The sequence below is a fragment of the Aricia agestis genome, chromosome 21 (genome assembly GCF_905147365.1).
Source record: "Aricia agestis chromosome 21, ilAriAges1.1, whole genome shotgun sequence".
Lineage (NCBI taxonomy): Eukaryota > Metazoa > Arthropoda > Insecta > Lepidoptera > Lycaenidae > Aricia > Aricia agestis.
This window is the reverse complement of record NC_056426.1, coordinates 3,224,246-3,245,339: the sequence shown is the minus strand read 5'-3', so window position 1 is coordinate 3,245,339 and position 21,094 is coordinate 3,224,246. Positions and strand designations below refer to the sequence as shown.

Here is a 21,094-nt window from a genome sequence, read left to right as displayed (position 1 = left end):
TAAACTATGAAGTACCAGGAGCGCACTGCGCATAACGTATGAAGAGGTGTTTGCGTAAAATTTTTTCGACCTACCCACTAATTCTAAGATTTTTCTTGTACTACCCCCAATATTTTGTTTCAATTCTTGTGAATTTAAACTATGAAGTACCAGGAGCGCATGTATGATTTATGAAGAGGTTTTTTTCTTGTGACTACCCCTCCAAGTGCCACACGTATTTGTTTTTTTTTTTTTTTATATTATTGATATCTGATTATTACATTTCCAGGCCAATATCTTAATAAAACAATATTAACTTTCTATAGTTTTTATTTCCATAAAACAACAGTATCCTAATTCACTTTAGCAATATATGAAGAGCGAACGAGGAAATCTTGGAATGTAACTCAATGTTACAACTCTGCAGTGATATTTACAGATCCGCTGTAAATTGTCAATTTTTTGTACTTGACAAGAGCTTGTCATGTCAATATTTGACTAGAACTTGTCAATGCCTGACGAGAACTCGTCAATTAATAAATTGACAAATCACAACATGATTATTGCATTTTGGTTTGAAAGACATTAAAGAAATATCACACTGAGCGTACGGTCAACAAAAACATTATCAAGTCTTTAGTGTTCGTTGGAATGGTGTTAAGACCGATAACATCTAGATAATCTGCCGACCGTGCCTTACACATTCAACTTTGTGCACAAAAACAACAGATAAATAAATTCTACAAAACCATTGAAGCACCAATATACTGATTTAAATTCCATTTATTTACACTAGTAACACTGAAAATGGCTGGCTTGTAATCATTATAATTTTGTAACTTCGTTAAATACACATTTAAATAGACTATTAACAACTTACTAATAAGATAATATCTTACATATAACCGACATTCCAACGCGAACTATAAAAATATTGGGGTACGGTTGCAACGTTAAAAAGTTAGGTTATGTATCTTGCACCTAACTTCACACCAATACTTTTACATAGGTTATGGTGTATTTAGTGTGTTTTAGCCAGAATGTCGCTATTGTCGGTTTAGTGGCGCGAATCTCTGGGGTAGAATTCTGCGAGGATGGAAGCGGGGATACGTTTCAACATCTCCTTGGGGAAGATACGAAGCAGCTGCCAGCCGATGTCAAGGGACTCGAATACTGTGCGGTTCTCGTAGTTGCTCTGTGGAGAGTAAATTAATAATTTAATACACATAGGACAAGTTTCGCGTTATAACGTACAGCCGAACTTCGGTCGGGCGTAAGTTCAGCAGCGATTCGGAAGCAATGTTTTGTATAGCAACACATCATACGCGACCGATGTTCTGTTCGATTATCGACGAAGATCCGGTTGCGGGGAGGCAGATAACACGGCACTACGCCACGACAGCGCTCGAAATACTGAATACTCACACATTCGCAACTGAATTTCCGCCGCATAATTTCGGCTCCGTGTATCATATCAGCCAAATGCGTCGGAACGTAATATCGGCCACGGAACTTCGGCCGCGTATTTTCGGTCACGTGTCAGATACAGAGTTCAAAGCCTCTTTAAGTTGTGTAGTATGAAGTATCATCAGAACCATAGTAAAAGGAGGGGAAGTAAGTTATCTTCATACAAAGGCACCGCGCGCGGCTTAAACTGGCCGAGATTTTGTTGTGTGCCGTACGTGGCGACGCATTGATACTATGGCGCACACATACAAGCCGCGCGCGGTGCCTTTATATGAAGATAACCTACTTCCCCTCCTTTTACTATGTCATCACACTCACCTGCGTGATGAAGTTCTTCTCGAATTTGGTGAGGAACTCGAGGTAGAGCAGGTCATCGGGTGTCAACGCCTCCTCACCCACCACGGCCTTCATCGCCTGCACGTCCTTGCCGATAGCGTAGCAAGCGTACTGTAACACAATATATGAAATATTAGAATAGAAATCATTTACTTATAAATAAATAAATGAAGCCTTTATTCACTGACTGTAACCATACAATTTTATAGCAAAACAATAAAAACACATTTAGTCAGGTTGTCCTTCGACTTAGGCCTCCCCCATTTCCTTCCATTTGTCTCTGTCCCTGGCAAATCCCCTCCATCCTTTTGAAAGGTCATCCTCCCATCGTTTGGTCTGACGTCCTTTTCGTCTTTTCCCTTGTCTAGGATACCATTCCATTATGTTCTTGGTCCATTTTACCCATTGTCTGTTCGTGTTATCTTTACTTGCTTAACATTAAATGAAATGCTATCTGTTTATTTATGCGGATAGAATAATCGACTCTACAGGATTTATATCCTGTGGAGCCGATTATTATTAATAGAACAAAGTGATGAAGCAATAATATTATTGTGCAAAAAAATTTGGTAATTTGTTGCAGCAAAAAAACAACAGCTGACATATTTTGTGAAATTGTAATTTGTAGCTGACATTTTCAAGAACATCACAATACCCATCCTGGGGCCGTACCACGAAATCGTACGAGGATGCCGCTTCCTGCTCTAACAAACGTGAAATGACGTTGTTAGAGCAGGACGCGGCATTATCATTCGATTGTTCGAGTTTCAAAACGTGTTCGTAGTAGGCCTCCATTTGCCATCGATTTTTACCAAACCCCTAGAACCCTGAGAAATTCTAAATTTTCACTAAAGGAACCCACGGGAACCACTTACCAGCTGGTTGGACACATCGGAGTGGTCCTTGCGGGTCATGCCCTCGCCGATGGCAGACTTCATCAGACGGGAGAGGGAGGGCAGCACGTTGACTGGTGGGTAGATCTGACGATTGTGCAGCTGACGGTCTACGTAGATCTGTTAACATAATGAAGTTGTATATTTATATTTTTAGGGACGCGCAGGGCGCGTTCACTTAACTGCGCCGGCGCATGCGCCTTATGCGCAAGCGCACACTACACAGATAGCTATAGTAAATTATACTTAATTTTGACTATTGCATTCATCACTCTTACATTGTCATCGTCGGCGATCAGCACTTATACTTATTGTAAAATTTTAACTTTAATACAGTCCACTATCAATCTTTCATTTTAAAACCTGGTAGCCTACGGTTATACATCTAAAAGTTGAATAATCATAAAGTTAATATACCTAGTGGAATAGAGAAACAAAGGCCTGAGCAAGAGGGATGTCACTATCAGTAACACTGCATGGTAAAAAAAGACGTGTGATACATGACAGCAGCACTCTTTTTTGACGTCTAGTCAGCACGTGCCGCGAGTTCAGAATTTAATCTCATAGAAATCATGTTCAATCATGCTTGTGTAAGTGTATACATATTTTTACACACAGATGAAACCAATTTCGGTTTCGTTTGACAGCTCGAGATTGTTGCTCTATTCCGCTAGGTATATTAACTTAATATGTGAATAGTAGTGTTTTGGGAATAATTTATTTTAAAAAATATTCTCACCTGTCCCTCAGTAATGTACCCGGTCAAATCGGGGATGGGATGGGTGATGTCGTCGTTCGGCATAGTCAGAATTGGGATCTGAGTGATGGAGCCGTTGCGGCCCTCCACACGTCCGGCCCGCTCGTAGATGGTCGCCAAATCGGTGTACATGTAACCTGGGGGACAAAGAAAACTCTTTATTATCCAAACACACATTATTACAATGATAATGGCGACGAGCTTCTTTTTAAATAAAACAGACGTAATTTTCACCAGACTACGGCAGAAGCAAAAAGGAGGTTAGGTTGTATTCATGTTGCTATGGATGTCCATCTGATTCAAGGGCGGATTCATGGGGGTCATGACCTGGGCTGGGTCCAGGTCCTAGGTGAACCACTAAGTAAATAATCAAAATTAAATTATAAGTTCTTGTGTCTTGACCACGACTATGTGACTCCCCCCCCGCCTGGCGCCAAAGCTGGATCCGCCCTTGATCTGATTCCTCATTACTTCTAAACTTTTCTTCAAATTCATCACAATTATTAGACAAATGAGGAATCGTTGCCCGCATCCTATCATTTCATACGTTTCTACTGGCATGCGAGCAACGAGCAGGCCAGGAGTATGTTGTCACTTGTCACCCGCATGTGGACTGATCCGCGGGTGAAAACACGCATGGCAGGAAATGAGCTCCCAGTGAGGTGTGGGAGCCTCCCACACATAACTGCTTCTTATGTACAAATAACCTGTATAAACTCGAGAGAAAGACAGAGCGATAAACACGCGCTACCGCACGGCCTACAACTATAGCATTATTGCTTTAAATAAAATAAAATAAAAATTGTTTTATTTCTGAATAAATTTGAATCAAATATTTTCAGAATGTTGAACTACATGTTGCCTACCACCGGTTCGGGAACTAACCCGGCGAGAAGAACCGGCGTAAGAAACTCGCACGGGGCCACTTTTTAGTAAAAAAGTGGAAAATTTGTCTTTTAAAAAAATAAAATTTACAATGTAAATAACTTAATCTATACAATATGAATACACAATTGTAAGTCACATATAATAAATGTAGAAGCAGCCTTGCAAGCAGCCATCCTACTCCCAAGATGTGCTATCGTTTAGGAAATCTTTGACCGTATAGTAGGCTTTGGCACACAAACGTTCTTTAATTACTTTTTTAAATTTATTAATTGATAGATTTTGAACGTTTTCCGGGATTTTATTGTAAAGGCGTATACATTGACCTTTAAAAGATTTACTTATTTTGCTAAGTCTGATCACTGGTATTTCCAGCTTGTGCCTATTTCTAGTGTTTCTACCGTGACTATCACTTTTAGTTTTAAATTTAGTTAAATTCTTTCTAACATACAATACATTATCCAAAATGTATTGAGAAGCAACAGTTAGAATACCAATTTCTTTAAACTTTTCTCTCAGAGATTCAAAAGCTGACATTTTATAAATTGAGCGTATAGCTCGCTTCTGCAGCACAAAAATTGTATTGATGTCGGCAGCGTTTCCCCATAAAAGTATACCATAAGACATTCTACTGTGAAAATAACTAAAATAAACTAGTCTTGCCGTGTCTTCATCAGAAATTTCCCTAATTTTTCTGACTGCATATGCTGCAGAACTGAGCTTACCTGCAAGATTAGCAATATGAGGACCCCACTGTAATTTACTATCTAATGTAATGCCTAAGAATACAGTGGAGTCCACCAAATTCATTTTCTCATCATTTAATAGTAAATTGGTTTGAACTTGCCTAACATTGGGCAAAGTAAATTTTAAACATTTGGTTTTCTTAGAGTTTAAAAGTAAGTTATTAACATTAAACCAACGTACTATTTTTGAGAGAGCACTATTTACCTCGTCGTAATTTGACTGCCGTCGCTTCACTTTAAAAATAAGTGAAGTGTCATCAGCAAAAAGTACTATCTCATTATCCTTAACTAGATAAGGTAAGTCATTAATGTAGATGAGAAAAAGAAATGGTCCTAAAATGGATCCCTGTGGTACACCTAATTCTATTTTGGTCCCATTGGATCTTTTACTATTAACTTCAACCCTTTGAGTCCTATTTTTGAGGTAAGAAGTCAAAAGACTGAGTGCTGAGTCCCTTATGCCATAGTGGTGCAATTTTTTGACTAAAGTAGCATGCTCGACACAGTCAAATGCCTTAGAGAGGTCACAAAAAATACCTAAGGCATCCTGTGACTCCTCCCAAGCTTCAAATATGCTACAAAGAAGACCTATACCAGCATCCGTTGTGGAACGACCCTTAGTAAAACCGTATTGGTTATTGTGTAGTATACCGACACATTTGTGTAGTGTCGTTACAACTTTTTCCGTCTAGCCCCATTTCGCAACGCGCGATAAGGAACTTCGTTCCAATGACAGATGCGATGCGAATTCGCAGTTTCGCGTGGGAGCCCTAATCCATCTGCAATGCTTCTCGTATCGTCTACTTACCAGGGAAACCACGTCGTCCGGGCACCTCCTCACGGGCGGCAGACACCTCACGCAGAGCCTCGGCGTACGAGGACATGTCAGTCAGGATTACCAGCACGTGTTTCTGGAATAGGGAGTAAGATTATTGATGAGAATAATAATAACTCCCACACCGGTTTCGGTGACGGTGGCCGGCTACATTAGTAATAGAGTAATTTTATAGTGCCCAAGTGTGTGCGCAGTACATAAGAGCACTCTCTATTCCTTTTACTCTAATAACCCAGTGGGTCGGCCGACCGACACGACTGGCGAGAGATCAGGCGCAGGACCGACTTTTTACATATTATGCCCATTCGACGCATGGATCATCTTAATTTATCAGACAATCAGGTAATCAGCCTTCATTGTCCTAACCAAACTTGGAAATAACATATTTCCAACGCGGGAATCGAACCCACAACCTCCAAATCAAGAGCCACGCTCTAAACCACTGGACCACAGAGGCGTTTGATGGGAATAATGTTATAATCAGGCGTGTAGCTGCAGCCGTATCAATTATATACGGGACCCCCAAGTTACAGGCGCTCCTGGCGTCCGTCATTCAAAAATTAACTTGCCCCCCTCCCAAATAGGGCCCCGTACAAATGTTTACAAAAGGGAAAAATATTATCCTAATATGTATCGACGCGGACGAAGTCGCGGACAACAACAATGTACCATCGAGGAAATTGATTCCTAAGCAGTTGACAGACCATTGTCATTTGGTCGAATCATGTCAATTCAATATTAACCCTTTAACCGCCGAGCTTAAAATCAATTGTCGTGCCTCTAGCGCCGGCACCATAAATCAAAAATTTGATACCTACAACAAATAGTGATGTGCAATACTTATCTTTTTCGATGTCGATAATTTATTTCTTAATAATTTATAGAGTGTGTCTGTGTAAACACCGTTATCCTTGAAACCATCAAATGAGACCGTCAAAATGAACAACTTTTTCTATGAGAACAATTCTGGGAACTAAAAAAAATGCCGTCTTCATAACCACACGGATGCCCGGAATCCAGATCGGCAATTTGTATGGGTATGAAGACGGATTTTTTTGAGTTACCAGCATTGTTCTCATAGAAAAAGTTGTTCATTTGACAGTCTCAATTGATGGTTTCAAGGATAACGGTGCAGTTTACACAAACACACTGTATAAAGTATAAACTGATATCTAGTATTTGAATCCATAATGTTGTAAGTAAATATACAATGCTGGCAAAAACTTTAGATAATAAAAACAGCTTGAATACTGAAGTGACATGGTTCCCGATATTTGTTATTACATTTCAAATAATATTAATTTCATAGTTTCCACGGATTAAATAATTGAGTTGTTTAAATATATAACCTACTACAAATATAGATTTTCAATAGTAGATCGATATCCCATCTCCGTTACACGCATACAATTTCATCTAAATGTCGTAGCAGACTGACAGATAGTTACTTTACTTTGTAATTTATTGTAATTTTATTTCTAATTTAAGTATCCACTACAATCACATTTATCGATAGCATCATCATAAGCACCACACTAGTGGAAAATTCTAGAAGGCGGCACTCGCTTATGACGTCAGAAGCGGTCGTCTTTTTCCGACCGTGGCGCAGGCTGTGCTGACAACATTCGTTTCTAAACATGCAGGCTAAGGATGGGAATCGTCAATTCAATCACTGAAATTTTTATACTATATTTATTATAAATATTATAAATTAAGTTAAACACGTTTATTTGTTCAGTAACCATTGTTTTATTCGTTTTATAATAAATTAGTTAGTAAAAACAGGAATGTTTTAATGTATGTGGAATTTTGTATCAGTAAATTGCAAGAATATTTTCGGTAATTTATTTAACTTTAGACATTATTTTTAGGTCTTCTAATTAAGAAACTAAAGTGTAATCAATTGTAAATGATTACTTCGTTAACTATTTACCAAGTATAAACATTATTTTAATATAATACAGTGCTATCAAACAAAAAAGGCAGATTAACCGAGTAGTGGTACTGGTCGTAAATATCCGACCTTGGCGAAATGGGCACGACAATGTTTGTCGGATTATTCCGACCTTGGCGGCTAAAGGGTTAATAGTGATCTGTCGGCTGGGTTTGACATAACGCGATCAAACTACGCACGTCCCCCATCAACTTCTCTGAATGTACTTTCAGAAAAGTTGATTTCTAGGCAGATTGCGGACCTAAGTAATTTCGTAGCTTTAAAACAAACTCATCCCACCGATCACAGCTAACATTAAATTGACAGAAGCTGACTAAAAGACGTAGGTCTGTCAACTGTATAAGTATTTTACCAATCAATCTTCTCAAGTTTACATTCATTAGGCCTGAGAATAGGTATTTATCTACTTTTTATATTGATACTAGAAATAATTTAATATGGCAAAACAATATTTGCCGGGTTAGCTAGAAATAATATTATAGGTCTTAACTCTCCTACCTCACACTGGTAAGCCAAGAACTCAGCAGCGGTCAACGCGAGACGGGGTGTGATGATCCTCTCGATGGTGGGGTCATTGGCCAAATTCAAGAACAGGCACACGTTTTCCATGGAGCCGTTTTCCTCAAAGTCCTGCTTGAAGAAACGAGCTGTCTCCATGTTGACACCCATAGCGGCGAACACGATAGCGAAGTTGTCTTCGTGGTCATCAAGGACGGACTTGCCGGGGACCTGAAATGCACATAGTTTTGTGTCTCACTCTATCCATATAAGTATTTTATGCTAAGTTATTTTTTTGTAAAATTCATAAGTCCTTGACTTATGAATTTTGGTAGTTTATATTTTATGGCGTCAGGTTTTGATTTATAGCAAAAACAAAATGTCAACAATATGTCTTTAGTGGTAAACCACAAGTTTAGACCCAATGCATGATAGGTTAGGATTTAGGTGATCTGAGGCGAAACAAACTAATATTTTGTTTAGGTTTGGTTACTATTCATTTAGATAGGGTTTTAGCCTATCATATTTGGCCTCAAGTTTAGAAGTTAGATCTCAGGTAGGTTAGGTAAATTATTCAATCCAATAATGATTAAGTAGTTTTAAAATCAGCTGTGATTTGAATCACTTGAAACTATGACGTTGTTTTGTAAATTTTGGAAGTAAAACTTTTTTAGGCACTCTTGACTTGGGAAGTAAGCTGGCAAATGTGTAACGACAGCGTTACGAAAAGTGTGATCGGGTAAGGCGAAGAGAGGTGCGCACGTACATTTCTTTTCTTTCTCTCATACCAGGCATGCTCAAGAAGTTTTACTTCAATTGTGTGGTCTAAAGTACACTTGTTTTTTTTATTTGAATTTTCTAGACACAGGCATCATCACCACCACTCACCTTGACCAGACCGGCCTGTCTACAGATCTGCGCGGCGATCTCGTTGTGCGGCAGACCGGCGGCGGAGAAGATGGGGATTTTCTGACCACGGGCGATGGAGTTCATCACGTCAATAGCGGAGATACCTGCAGATGTGGTTTTAGTTACAGAAGGGCATAAGACCATTCAACTAGCGGGTTTATTTTGACGTTTCTACTTTTTAAAAGTTATCAAAAAAATTAATGTCAAAGTAAACTCTTTTTTGAGGTTTCGACTTTTGAAAAAGTTCAAATGTAAGAGGAAAGACCATGGTAACGCCTCTCAGCTATATATTTCTCAGAGCTTGCGCAGAAAGTATGTGGGCTATAACAACCTAAGGCTGTGCATCTAAAATTATAATATCTTGCGTCTTTTTATATTTTGGTTCTGTCTCATCTGTAATTTCAAAATGTATATATCAACCTAACAACGAAATGGAGAAGCGCCATAGAATAAAAAGATATAGCTATGTATGTTGAAATAGCTTTATAATCCTGCAAAAGAATTTAATAACAAGTTGTGAATAAAAACACTGTGTGTTATGGTCATATCAGCTAAATACTGCTAGAATCTAGATCATTAAATAAATAAATAAATATTAATCCGTCAATTCTTCTTTACTAATCTGTGGCAGCTGTCTGTCTCAGGCTGGCCCTTAATTTATTTATACCACCATAAAACAAAGTAACCAAAAATTTAGAACACAAAATATAAACCACCGTAAAATAAAACTTACCGGTCTGGATCATCTCCTCAGGGTAAATACGTGACCAGGGGTTGATGGGCTGGCCCTGGATGTCGAGGAAGTCCTCGGCCAGGATTGGGGGTCCCTTGTCGATGGGCTTGCCGGAGCCGTTGAAGACACGGCCTGTTTGGTGATCAAGACCAAGAATCAGATGGTGGAAACACCCAAATTATGTGAATAGTAAAATATTGAATATTTAGAAATGCTACTTTCCTTTCAATACAATAATTATGTATTTGCTTTTCTATGTAGTTATGTAAAATGAGGTATGGATATTTTTTGCCTAAACATTTTATTGTAACCCCAACGTGTTGTCATATCACATTATGCATAAAATATTCACAATTACTAACATTTTAAGCCCATGTTCTTGTCCTTGACTGAATACAGATTAATTGTCAAGCCACATGAACATTTAAAAAAAAACAAAATTGTAATCATGTGCTCATTCTGCTGGGACCAAAGGTGTGATGTCACGCCTTTGGTCCCAGCAGAAAACCAGTGCAGCAGACTTGTAGTTACTGCTAATGCTGAGCTGGGTCTAGTTTTGACGTCACACAATTTAATATTATTGTAATTTTAGTGTTCTTTATTTTTGTGTTCTTTATTTCTTTGTGTATTTTTGTAGTAATGTTATATTGTGTTGTGTGATTGTCAAAATAAACTTATTCTTATTCTTAATCAAATTCGATCAACACGCGCGCGTGACGTGATGCTGCACTTTTTTCATCTGTATAAAGTTGTCTCAAACCACAATGTTGATTCAATTGTAGAATGTTTTATTTTGCACATTATGTGTGTACATCTTGGTCTTATAATTATATAGCTCCCACACCGATTTTGGTGACGGTGGCCGGTTTAATTGAAACCAGGCCAGCTACGCAGGAGTAATTTTATAGTGCCCAAGTGTGTATGCAGTACACAAGAGCACTCTCTATTCCTTTACTCTCATAACCCAGTGGGACGGAAGACCGACATGACCGGCGAGAGATCAGGCGCAGGACCGGCTTTTTGCATGGATCATCTTACTTGTCAGACAATCAGATGATCAGCATGCATTGTCCTAACCAAACTTGGAAATAACATGTCTCCAACGTGGAAATTGCACCCACGACCTCCGCGTCAAGAGCCGCGCTCTGTACCACTAGACCACAGAGGCGTTGGTCTTACATTGAATAGTTACAACAGATAGGGCACTTGGTGCATGCAAAAGTTGCATATTTCAGCCAAATCTATGTAGTACATAACTCTACTAACTTATGAGTATAAGTTTCAATTTGTCACTTTATTCCAGCAATCTAATTTGAAGATTTTATAATTCCAATACTGTGTTCTTACCCAACATATCCTCGGATACTGGTGTACGGAGAATGTCACCGGTGAACTCACAGAGGGTGTTCTTGGCATCAATGCCCGAGGTTCCCTCGAAAACCTGGACGACGGCTTTTGAGCCGCTGACTTCCAGCACCTGTGATGGATGTATTTATTAAATTATTTTTGAATATTTATAAAAGCCTTTCCCAAAGTGGGCGATAACACCCCCTTGTCGGTGCTGAAAAATGGAGGCGTTGTGTAGAGGCTTGGGGGTGATTTATTTCATCTAGATGCATTTTAAATTAATGAAACAATGGGAGCGCTAAAACATAACTTTTTCTCAAAGTGGGCAGAAGACAAAATAAATTTGGGAGCCTCTGATTTATAACAAGGAAAGCTTTGCCAAAGGGCAAGTAAATATAAGAAGAAAAATTTAAGAATGCTGTGAATTTATTCTAGAAACACAACATAGGAATAAAAAAACAATATTTACCTGACCGGAACGAAGGGTGCCATCGGCGAGTCTGAGTTGTACGATCTCAGAGAACTTGGGGAATTTTACCTCATCAAGGATTACCAGAGGTCCATTTACACCCGACACAGTCTTGTATGCTGTGGATCAGAATTTTAAATATATAAAAAAAATGACTTGGCAAAATACTTGTGCTGAATAAAACAACAATCATTAAAAAGTAAAATGTAATTTACTTGTAGTCTATGGATCTTGTTTACTTTGTTTTTGTATTTAAAATTTCTTTTTACAATTTAATGTAGATAAATAAAATGTTTTATTTAGTGAACTACAAATAAACCTGTTTAATATGATCATAAAACTGTATTATAGATTTACAAAATATAATATCTGTGTAACTCTCAAATCACCAAAATGTTACACATAGATATATATATTTTTTTAATTTGTCCCAGTCGGGACAGGCAAAGGGAGCGTTGCCCATACAGCCATTACACATAGATAATAATCAGCTGATCAAAAATCTGTTTTTTTTCTTCTGATCTAAATCTTTAATCTACTACAAAACCAAACATAAGTTACAGATTTGCATAACCATGTATTTACTAAAAATATAAAAAATAGAAACATGTAAGTTAAAAATCATGTGACTCAAATTAGGAAAATGCACTGCTAGTTTTTAATGCAAATTAGAAGAAAAACTGACTTTTCAAAACATTTAAGCTGATATGTTTAGGAGGTAGATTTAATTGCTGATTTTTTTATTTATAATTAACTTGTATTATATACCTTTAAGGACGGCATTATCGTTTTACAATAAAGTCCTTTCTTTTCTAGATTAAAAATAATAATAATATGTCTTGTAATCATACTAACATTACTTGAACAAATTACTTGTAGACTATGGTCTGGATTTTGTTTACTATTAAGTAATATCAGTCTAAAATATTATATTAACATTTATCAAACTGGACTACAAAAGAGCCCATTCAAGAGCATAAAAATATATTGAAACTTTACAAAATATAGTAGCTATGTCAGTCTCAAACCACCAAAATGTTACACATAGATAACAATCAGCTGATCAAAAATCTTGTTTTTTATCTTGTCTAGATTTATGTATACCAAAAACTGCTACAAAATCAAACATTCATTTTATATTTGCATAACTAGGTATGTGCTAATATGAAAAATCAAAATACCTCTATGTAAGTTGAAAATCATGTGACACTAATTATTAGAAAAAAGTTGTAGAGTTTTGAAACTGAATAAAATACTTGAAGAATATGTTACATTATGATTATAATAACTTTAGGTAATACAGTTTTTAGGGTTTCATGATATAATAAATGAGACAATCTAATAAGAATCAATAACTGACTAAAAGATGTGTATCAATCAAGTGATGGATATTTTATCAATATGATGGATATTTTGAAACAGGCTTAACTTGTTAGCAATGATTTCTAGATAATTGACTAGTTTTTTGGAGAATTTCATGAAGCACTAATAGCGTTCATTATCTGCGCAAGGTTACCATCTACAGACGTAAATTTGATAAAATTAGACTAGGACATTTGGAAATCTAACATGGAAAAGCTCATAATAACGGTTCATCCTTGAACATTTCCATTTCCACCAGAGATCCACAACTTGCTATAGCTTTATCCAAACTATGGGAAGCAAAATCAATAATTCTACAAATATCACAGACTGCAAATACGTAAGAACTAGCCACTAGGGCGTAAAACATCAGCGTACTTACTTAGGCGGGGTTGGGAGATGAAATCGCGGGATACCGCCAAGACATGCTCCCTGTTGGCTTGGTTTATGGAGATGGTTTTTGCCATTTTTCCAGTTTTCTCTTGGGAGACCGCTCAATAAAACACCAAACTGCGCTGCCTCCTCACCCGAAAACTGACGAATGGAGATTTGTCTATGGTATTTCACGTGCCGTCACGTGACCCGTCACAAGATAAATGTTGCCAATTTTTACTTTATTGATATGGATTGTGAAATATTTATGTTGACACTTGACTCAATATAAAGTGCGAGTCGGACTCGCGCACGAAGGGTTCCGTACCGTTATAGACGAAAAATAGGCAAAAAAAATTGTTTTTGTATGGGAGCCCCCTTAAATTTTTATTTTATTTAAATATTAATATTAAATACTAGCGACCCGCCCCGGCTCGCATCGGGTATCTACACTACTATTATAAAGAGGAAAGATTTGATTGTTTGTTTGTCTTGAATAGGCTCCGAAACTACTGGACCGATTTGAAAGATTCTTTTACCATTGGAATCCTATATTAATTCTGCTGAACATAGGCTAAATTTTATTTTGGAAAAAAATAGGGTTCCGAAAGATATTTGGGATTTTCGGACGCAAGGTGTAAAAAATCAACCAGAAATGTTACTTTTTTCGCGTACGCTGCCTAAACTATAAAAGATAGAACCATAAAATGTTCTAAGTAATTGTAAATCTTTTAAATATCTACAAAAAAGTCCGAGACACACTATACCTATCTATGTTGAGTGAGGCACAATCACCATTTTTTTATTAAAAAATCTTTATATGTTTTTGGACTACATTTAAATGCCTTTATTTTACTCATGGCATTAATTCTTATCCAAATAAATTATTTCATTACTAAGTACAGTTAATGTAGATAATATTTGGTCTTTGAATGATTAAAATTGAACGTTTGGTTTTAATGTTATGGCGAAATTAAAATATTACGATTTCTGCTGCACGTTGCGAATTGGGCGACGTCAAGGCGCGCCGCGCGGGTGTGCTCGCCCGGAGAGTCCACGTAAATATTAATTATTATTCCCTCGATCATGGGAATCGCAGACACAATAGATTTATAATATAATAGTTTAAATGCGACAGCCGGGTGCCACTTCATTGATGGGATAATATTATAGTGCTTCATTAATTCATTACGTTTTGAATGAATATTATTTTTGAATTAATAATCAAACATAACACTTAAAATATAACAAAAAATACAATAAAAATGTGTATAATAATTATAATATAGTAGTTACAGGCTAAATAGTGTAAACCATTTTTATGTTCTGCTTAACATAAAGACTGACTAAGAAATAAAGATTGAAAAAAATATATTTAAAAAATCAATGTCCACCCGTGGGAAGCCGGAGCGAGCCGCTAGTAAAATATATAGCCAATGAAAAAATGATTAAAATCGATTCAGCAGTTTTGACTTGTATTCATTTTTACTACCCGTGGCCTGCATTGGTCGGTACCGCCGCAAAAGCTACTACCCGCAATTTTAAATATATAATAATAAATCATATGCTGTAAAGGGCCATATAGATCTACATTAAATCAACAATGTATTTAAGTTATTTAATTGACCTTTAGGGCATAAACTGCGTTAAGCGGGCACCCGCGACGGGCGCACGTCGCTTGAGCACGCGCGTGAACACGCAGCGGTCCCCGTCGCGGGACCCGTCGCGGAGACCCGACTTACGCAGTGTCTCCAGTTTAATTTTAACATTGTGCATGTACAGTCGTATCGATGGAGAACTTAATATATTATTACTTAGCAAAACGACGACTAGCAAAAAAAAAAAGACAACCAGTGAGCTCTTTCGTTGAATCTAGGTTGCTATGCGGGGAATTTGTTGTAAAGTTTAGTCAATGGAGAATGTTACCTAATTTTGATTATTAGCAGTCCACATTCTCTGTCAAAAATAAAGAATATTATATAGTGAAAGAATTACTTGGATACGTTAATTAGTTTCCAATTTATAAGCAAAATAAGTTGTAACGTTGTAACTGTACGACGCGGGCGCCCGGTTACGCTGTGACGTCATATCACAACTGCGCCGCGCGGGCCCCATACAATAAACGTGATTTTTTGGCTTTTTTTGCTCTATCTCAATAATAGCAACAGGTAGGCACTTGAAATTTTCACCAAGACCTTAATTATATGTGTACTTAATTAATTAATAATAATATTATAATGAAATAAAAAAACTAAGGGGGGCTCCCATACAAAAATCACAATTTTTGGCATATTTTTGCTATGTAGCGATACTGAACACTTCGTGCGCGAGTCCGACTCGCACTTGGCCGATTATTTATTTGCATTTTTTTAACCGACTTTCATAAAGGGGGAGGAGGTTATATGTTCGTCACTTCGCCGATTGTGGACCGATTTTCAAGATTTTTTCGCTATTGTATCGGGTTTAACGCGAATTTGGTACTATGTTCATAAAAAAGGTGACTTCATGATGGGATCCATAAGTAATTGAGGGAATTCCTCGCTATCTTTACTAAAACCGCATATTTATCTGGCTGATATTGTGATTTCGATTCATAATCTGAAGTAAGTATTTCAAATGGAAACTTATAGTGATTTTGGATAAATAATGAAGTATTCCAAGTAAATCTTACCAAAAAGTAAGATTTTGCACCAAGATTTATTATACCATGGTCCGAAGGCGGTGAACAGAACTCCAACCTCCTTGAAGATACATGTTTGGGGGTTTCGGTGTTGTTTTAAGAACTGAAAGCATAATATGCTACTAAGCGCGTGCCGCCCGTAGGCGTAACACATAGCGTCATTAACTGAACTAGCCCGCGCGTGCTCCTTTCGACGCGCCCCGCGCCTGCCCCCGCAACGGGAACCGTCGCGCGGGGAGACGGGCTCCGTTGCGCGGGCGCGGGGCCCGCCTGCCCGCGACGATTTGCCGCGCGGCTTCCCGCGACGGGTCACTTTTGTATGAAACCGCGCGGGTGCACGCTTAACGCAGTTTATGCCCTTACTGTCTAGATGAAAACCCTCACCAACCACTTTGACTAAAGCACTTTTAGTAGGCACTTAGATGGATACTTAATGGGTTTTTGATATAATATTACCTTTTCTAATGTTTATCCTGTGGTTCTCTAGGTACCTATATGACTCTTATTATAGGTCATGAAATATTATGTTAGAGCTTTCAAAGTTTCTGTCATTACTGCACTTTTACCAACCAGCCATAAGCAAGTTATATAGCTGTATTTTATTGAAATTTCAATTTTTTTACAGATCACGACCTTAAAAGCGAAAATTTAGCCAAGGCTGTAAAGAACAGTTGATAATAGACTCTGTTATTTTGAAACATGTAAATAAAACAAAATCCGATTTGTATTCTATGTACATCGATTATAAAAAAGCTTATGATTCTGTCCCTCACTCTTGGTTGCTGCATGTTTTAGAAATCTATAAAATACACCCCAAAAATAATAAATCTATTGAAAACCATGATGAAGTCCTGGAACACTAAACTTAAACTTAAAATTCCCAATACTTTAAATCGGGACTGATCCAATTCAAATACTAAGAGGCATTTTGCAAGGAGATGCTTTGAGCCCATTGTGGTTTTGCCTAGCATTGAATCCACTTTCTAACATACTTAATTCTACAGATGCAGGATATCGTATGAATTATAATGACAGACAGAGACATACCGAGACTATTAACCATCTACTTTACATGGACGACATAAAAATGTATGCTGACACAGAATCTGAACTATACAAACTGACTGAATTGACAGAACAATTTACAAACGATATAAAAATGAATTTCGGGGTGGATAAAACAAAAATAAATTCTATAAAGGCAGGACATAAATATTTACATTCTTACACCGATCCGGATCCGGAGAAAGAATAGAACCTCTTGATGAAGGAGAAACTTATAAATACCTTGGGTTTAATCAGTCTCAACAAATTAATTACAAAGACATCAAATGTAAATTAAGACAAACATTTCAACACTGGCTCAATGCGATCATGAAATCTAAACTATACTCTCGAAACACAATAAAAGCAATAAATACATTCGCAATCCCAATAATAACCTATTCTTTTGGAATTATAAGCTGGAACAAAACAGATTTAATCAATATACAAAGGAAAATTAATACAACGATGACTAAGTATCGTAAACACCACCCAAGATCGTGCATACAGAGACTTACGTTACCTAGAAAAGAAGGAGCTAGAGGCATTACCGACATAACAAATCTACACAATAAACAGGTCATAAACTTAAGACACTATTTCATCACTAAATCTGAATCTTCTACTCTCCACAAAACAATAGTTCAAAATGACAATAAATTTACCCCTTTAGATCTGAAAAATACTCAAAACAACCAGTTGAAAGTAACTGACGATAAAACCAAACTATCTGAATGGGCTAGAAAATCTCTCCACGGAAGACACCTGCATGACTAATGCCAAACAAATGTTGACAAGGAAGCGTCGAACGCATGGCTGAGTCGTGGAGATCTATTCCCAGAGACTGAAGGATTCATGGTTGCCATACAAGACCAAACAATAGAGACCAGAAACTACCAGAGATACATCACAAAACCCTTACCACTGATAGTTGCAGAAAATGCCATAGTTGTCCTAAAACCATACAGCATATTACTGAAGCCTGTAAAACAATAGTGCAAACGGACTATAAGCATAGACAGTATATATTATGTCTATGCATAAACATGACCAAGTTGTTAATATAATTCATCAAAGACTTGCTAAACAACGAAACTTCATAACTGAAATAGAACCCTATTACAAATACAAACCTGAAAATGTCCTCGATAACGCCTCTACCAAACTTTATTTTGACCGAACCATACTGACTGACAGAACAAACCACTACAATATACCTGATATAACGCTAGTAGACAAAATTAACAAAACTGCATTCCTCATTGATATAGCCGTCCCTAATACTCACAACTTGCAAACTACTATAGCAGAAAAACTCACAAAGCCCGCCTCTGGAATCTGCAAAAAGTAACCATAGTACCAATAGTATGATCTACTATAACAGGAGTCATACCAAAACAGCTTCACAAATCTCTTGACACCCTACAACTACCTCTCAATCTAACATATTTAATGCAAAAAGCTGTAATCTTAAATACGTGTCACATAGTACGAAAGTTCTTGCAGACAGAAGAGGAACATACAAGACTACATACACCGCAAACACAGCCAAATTCACACATTCATACATCACATACATTACAGGCTGATCATACATTACATTACCCTTCTGACACATTTTCAATACGTACTAATATATAAATAACTTACCTGGTGTGTACTCGGCTTCGGCTCGTACATGCCAGTTTGCCGGTGAAAACCGAGAAAATCTAAAATACCATATAATAATAATAATAATAATAATTAAATACATGCCGAATTGTCCGAAAATTCTTATCCATCACTTAATTTCACATTTACCGTCAGTTGTTTGGCCACAAGCCCGCAGCTGCAGTAGCTACCCCACAAGGGAGAAAAGAAAATTTAAAAAATACAAATAATAATAATAATAATATAAGTTTTAAGGTGATAGTGTTAGATATGTTTTAAATGTACAAAACAATATTATGGTTATAACTTAAATAACTGATTATTTTTGTGCCAACCCTACTTCAAAATTTCTTGCCAGAAAACAATGGATCATAAAAGTGGAACCAATCGCCAGATGGAAAAATGTTAAAAATTCATATCTGGTCATTGGACCCACTGGGCCTTGGGACTTGGAAAAACCTTGGGACGAAAAACCAGAGTACTCATCCGATCAACGTCATCTGACACATAATGTCAGACGTCCGCCAGAACGCACTCTGCTCAATATATTTTTTGTCTGACGTCAGATGCCGTCTATCGGATGGCAGTCATAACCAATTATACGCAAACTCTATCATTGGCCGATTTACGATTTACAAAACTTCCAACTCGGGGTCTGCCAAAGAGCAATAGAGCTCAAGTCTCAACAAAACCAAAAAAACTTAATGTGCTCCCAAACTAGAATCAGAGACGTAGGAATCAAGACGGCCAAGCTAAAGTGGCATTGGGCTGGTCACGTTGTCTGCATAAATCTAGGCTAGATATCGACTGAGTGGATATCTAAAGATAGCGCTATGCTCCGGAGGTGTTTTTTTTTCCCCGAAGGCAGATCACTGTAATCCTGACGTTACGACGATTCTTGAGGATCTAATTGTGTCTCCTTCATATTAGAGTACCGTCCCCAACCCAGTAACGATGTGATTGGGATTAGTGCCACAATTTTCCTCTTTACTAAATTAGGAGAGCTTTTGCTCTGTAGTAGAGGAGTAGAGTCAAGTAGAAGGTGAATAGGTGTGTCACAGAATCTGCAGATCGTATTGCTATTAACCCCTGTCCTGTAAAGAAGCTTGTTGAGCTTACATTGTCCAGTAAGGCTTCTGGCAAGGATTCTATTTTTTCCTTACTAGCCAACTCGTCAGCGTTACCATTTACCAATGAGGAACCAAGGATTGCGAAGACTTTAAAAACTGCCGACTGGAGGCATATCAGCTGGGCTGGTAAACGGTATCTGGAGCAAGATAAGTAAAAGATTCGGGCGGTGCCTATGCCCAGCAGTTGGATAGTATATTTTTATTTAGGCTATTGCACAGATTAATGACTTAAAATAATAATTTAAACTTTAAATCAACATTTCGCTATATTGTAAACTTACTATATTCCTTTATTTAATTAGACATAATCACAAATCAGCATTGGTTACGTAAACAATGATAATTTATATGTCCGTATTTCTTTTAAATAAAATGAAAAATGTAAATATATGTAATTACAACCACCAAATAACTACACAATGGAATATTAGACATACGAAAGTTGTGATAGCGCCTTTAAACAAATGTGAATTTGTACCTATGTCAGATATTACACGATACATTTAAATTAATTTTATATTAAGTAAAAGCTTCTATTTCATAATTTTATCTACTATTCGAAACTCAAACTCAAACTCAAAATTTTTTATTCAGAATAATTTTTTTCAAATATTCTTTGAACGTCGGGGCTACACGGATGCCTACCACCGGAAAAAACCGAAAATCCGGATTTTGAAATTTAAAAATCCGGATTTTTCAAAGACTCAAAAATCCGGATTATCCGGATTTTTCGGATTTCGAAGTATCCAGATTGCAATCCCTACACACAACACTATTAAAATAAAGTAACTAATCAATTAAAATAGACTTTTAAATAGATAATGCCTTCCAATTTACAAGTTAATAAGTAATAACATGAAATTAATAATTATATATTTGTAATTTGAAATAATTATAAATTATATTATAGTCTTGAAATAGTATTTAAACCATAAACAAAACATTTTTTTGGCAATATTACCTGCTTTTATCAACGAAAGACGAAGAAAAAGATCTGTCACTGATGACGTCTGACGTTTTGTCAATGTGTCAGCTCACAGCTGTCATT

General features: G+C 37.0%; 1 protein-coding gene across 1 annotated transcript; it reads right to left on the bottom strand.

The window, feature by feature from the left end:
- Window positions 1-291: 291 nt before the first annotated feature.
- On the bottom strand, window positions 292-13,727 carry LOC121737600 (V-type proton ATPase subunit B). Its single transcript, XM_042129259.1, has 11 exons — window positions 13,553-13,727; window positions 11,809-11,927; window positions 11,340-11,469; window positions 9,993-10,124; window positions 9,239-9,363; window positions 8,351-8,581; window positions 5,872-5,974; window positions 3,415-3,569; window positions 2,658-2,795; window positions 1,765-1,893; window positions 292-1,174 (listed from the first exon to the last, which is right to left on the bottom strand). The coding sequence occupies exons 1-11, from the start codon at window positions 13,635-13,637 to the stop codon at window positions 1,037-1,039; spliced, it is 1,485 nt and encodes a 494-aa protein (XP_041985193.1). The 5' UTR covers window positions 13,638-13,727; the 3' UTR covers window positions 292-1,036.
- Window positions 13,728-21,094: the final 7,367 nt, after the last annotated feature.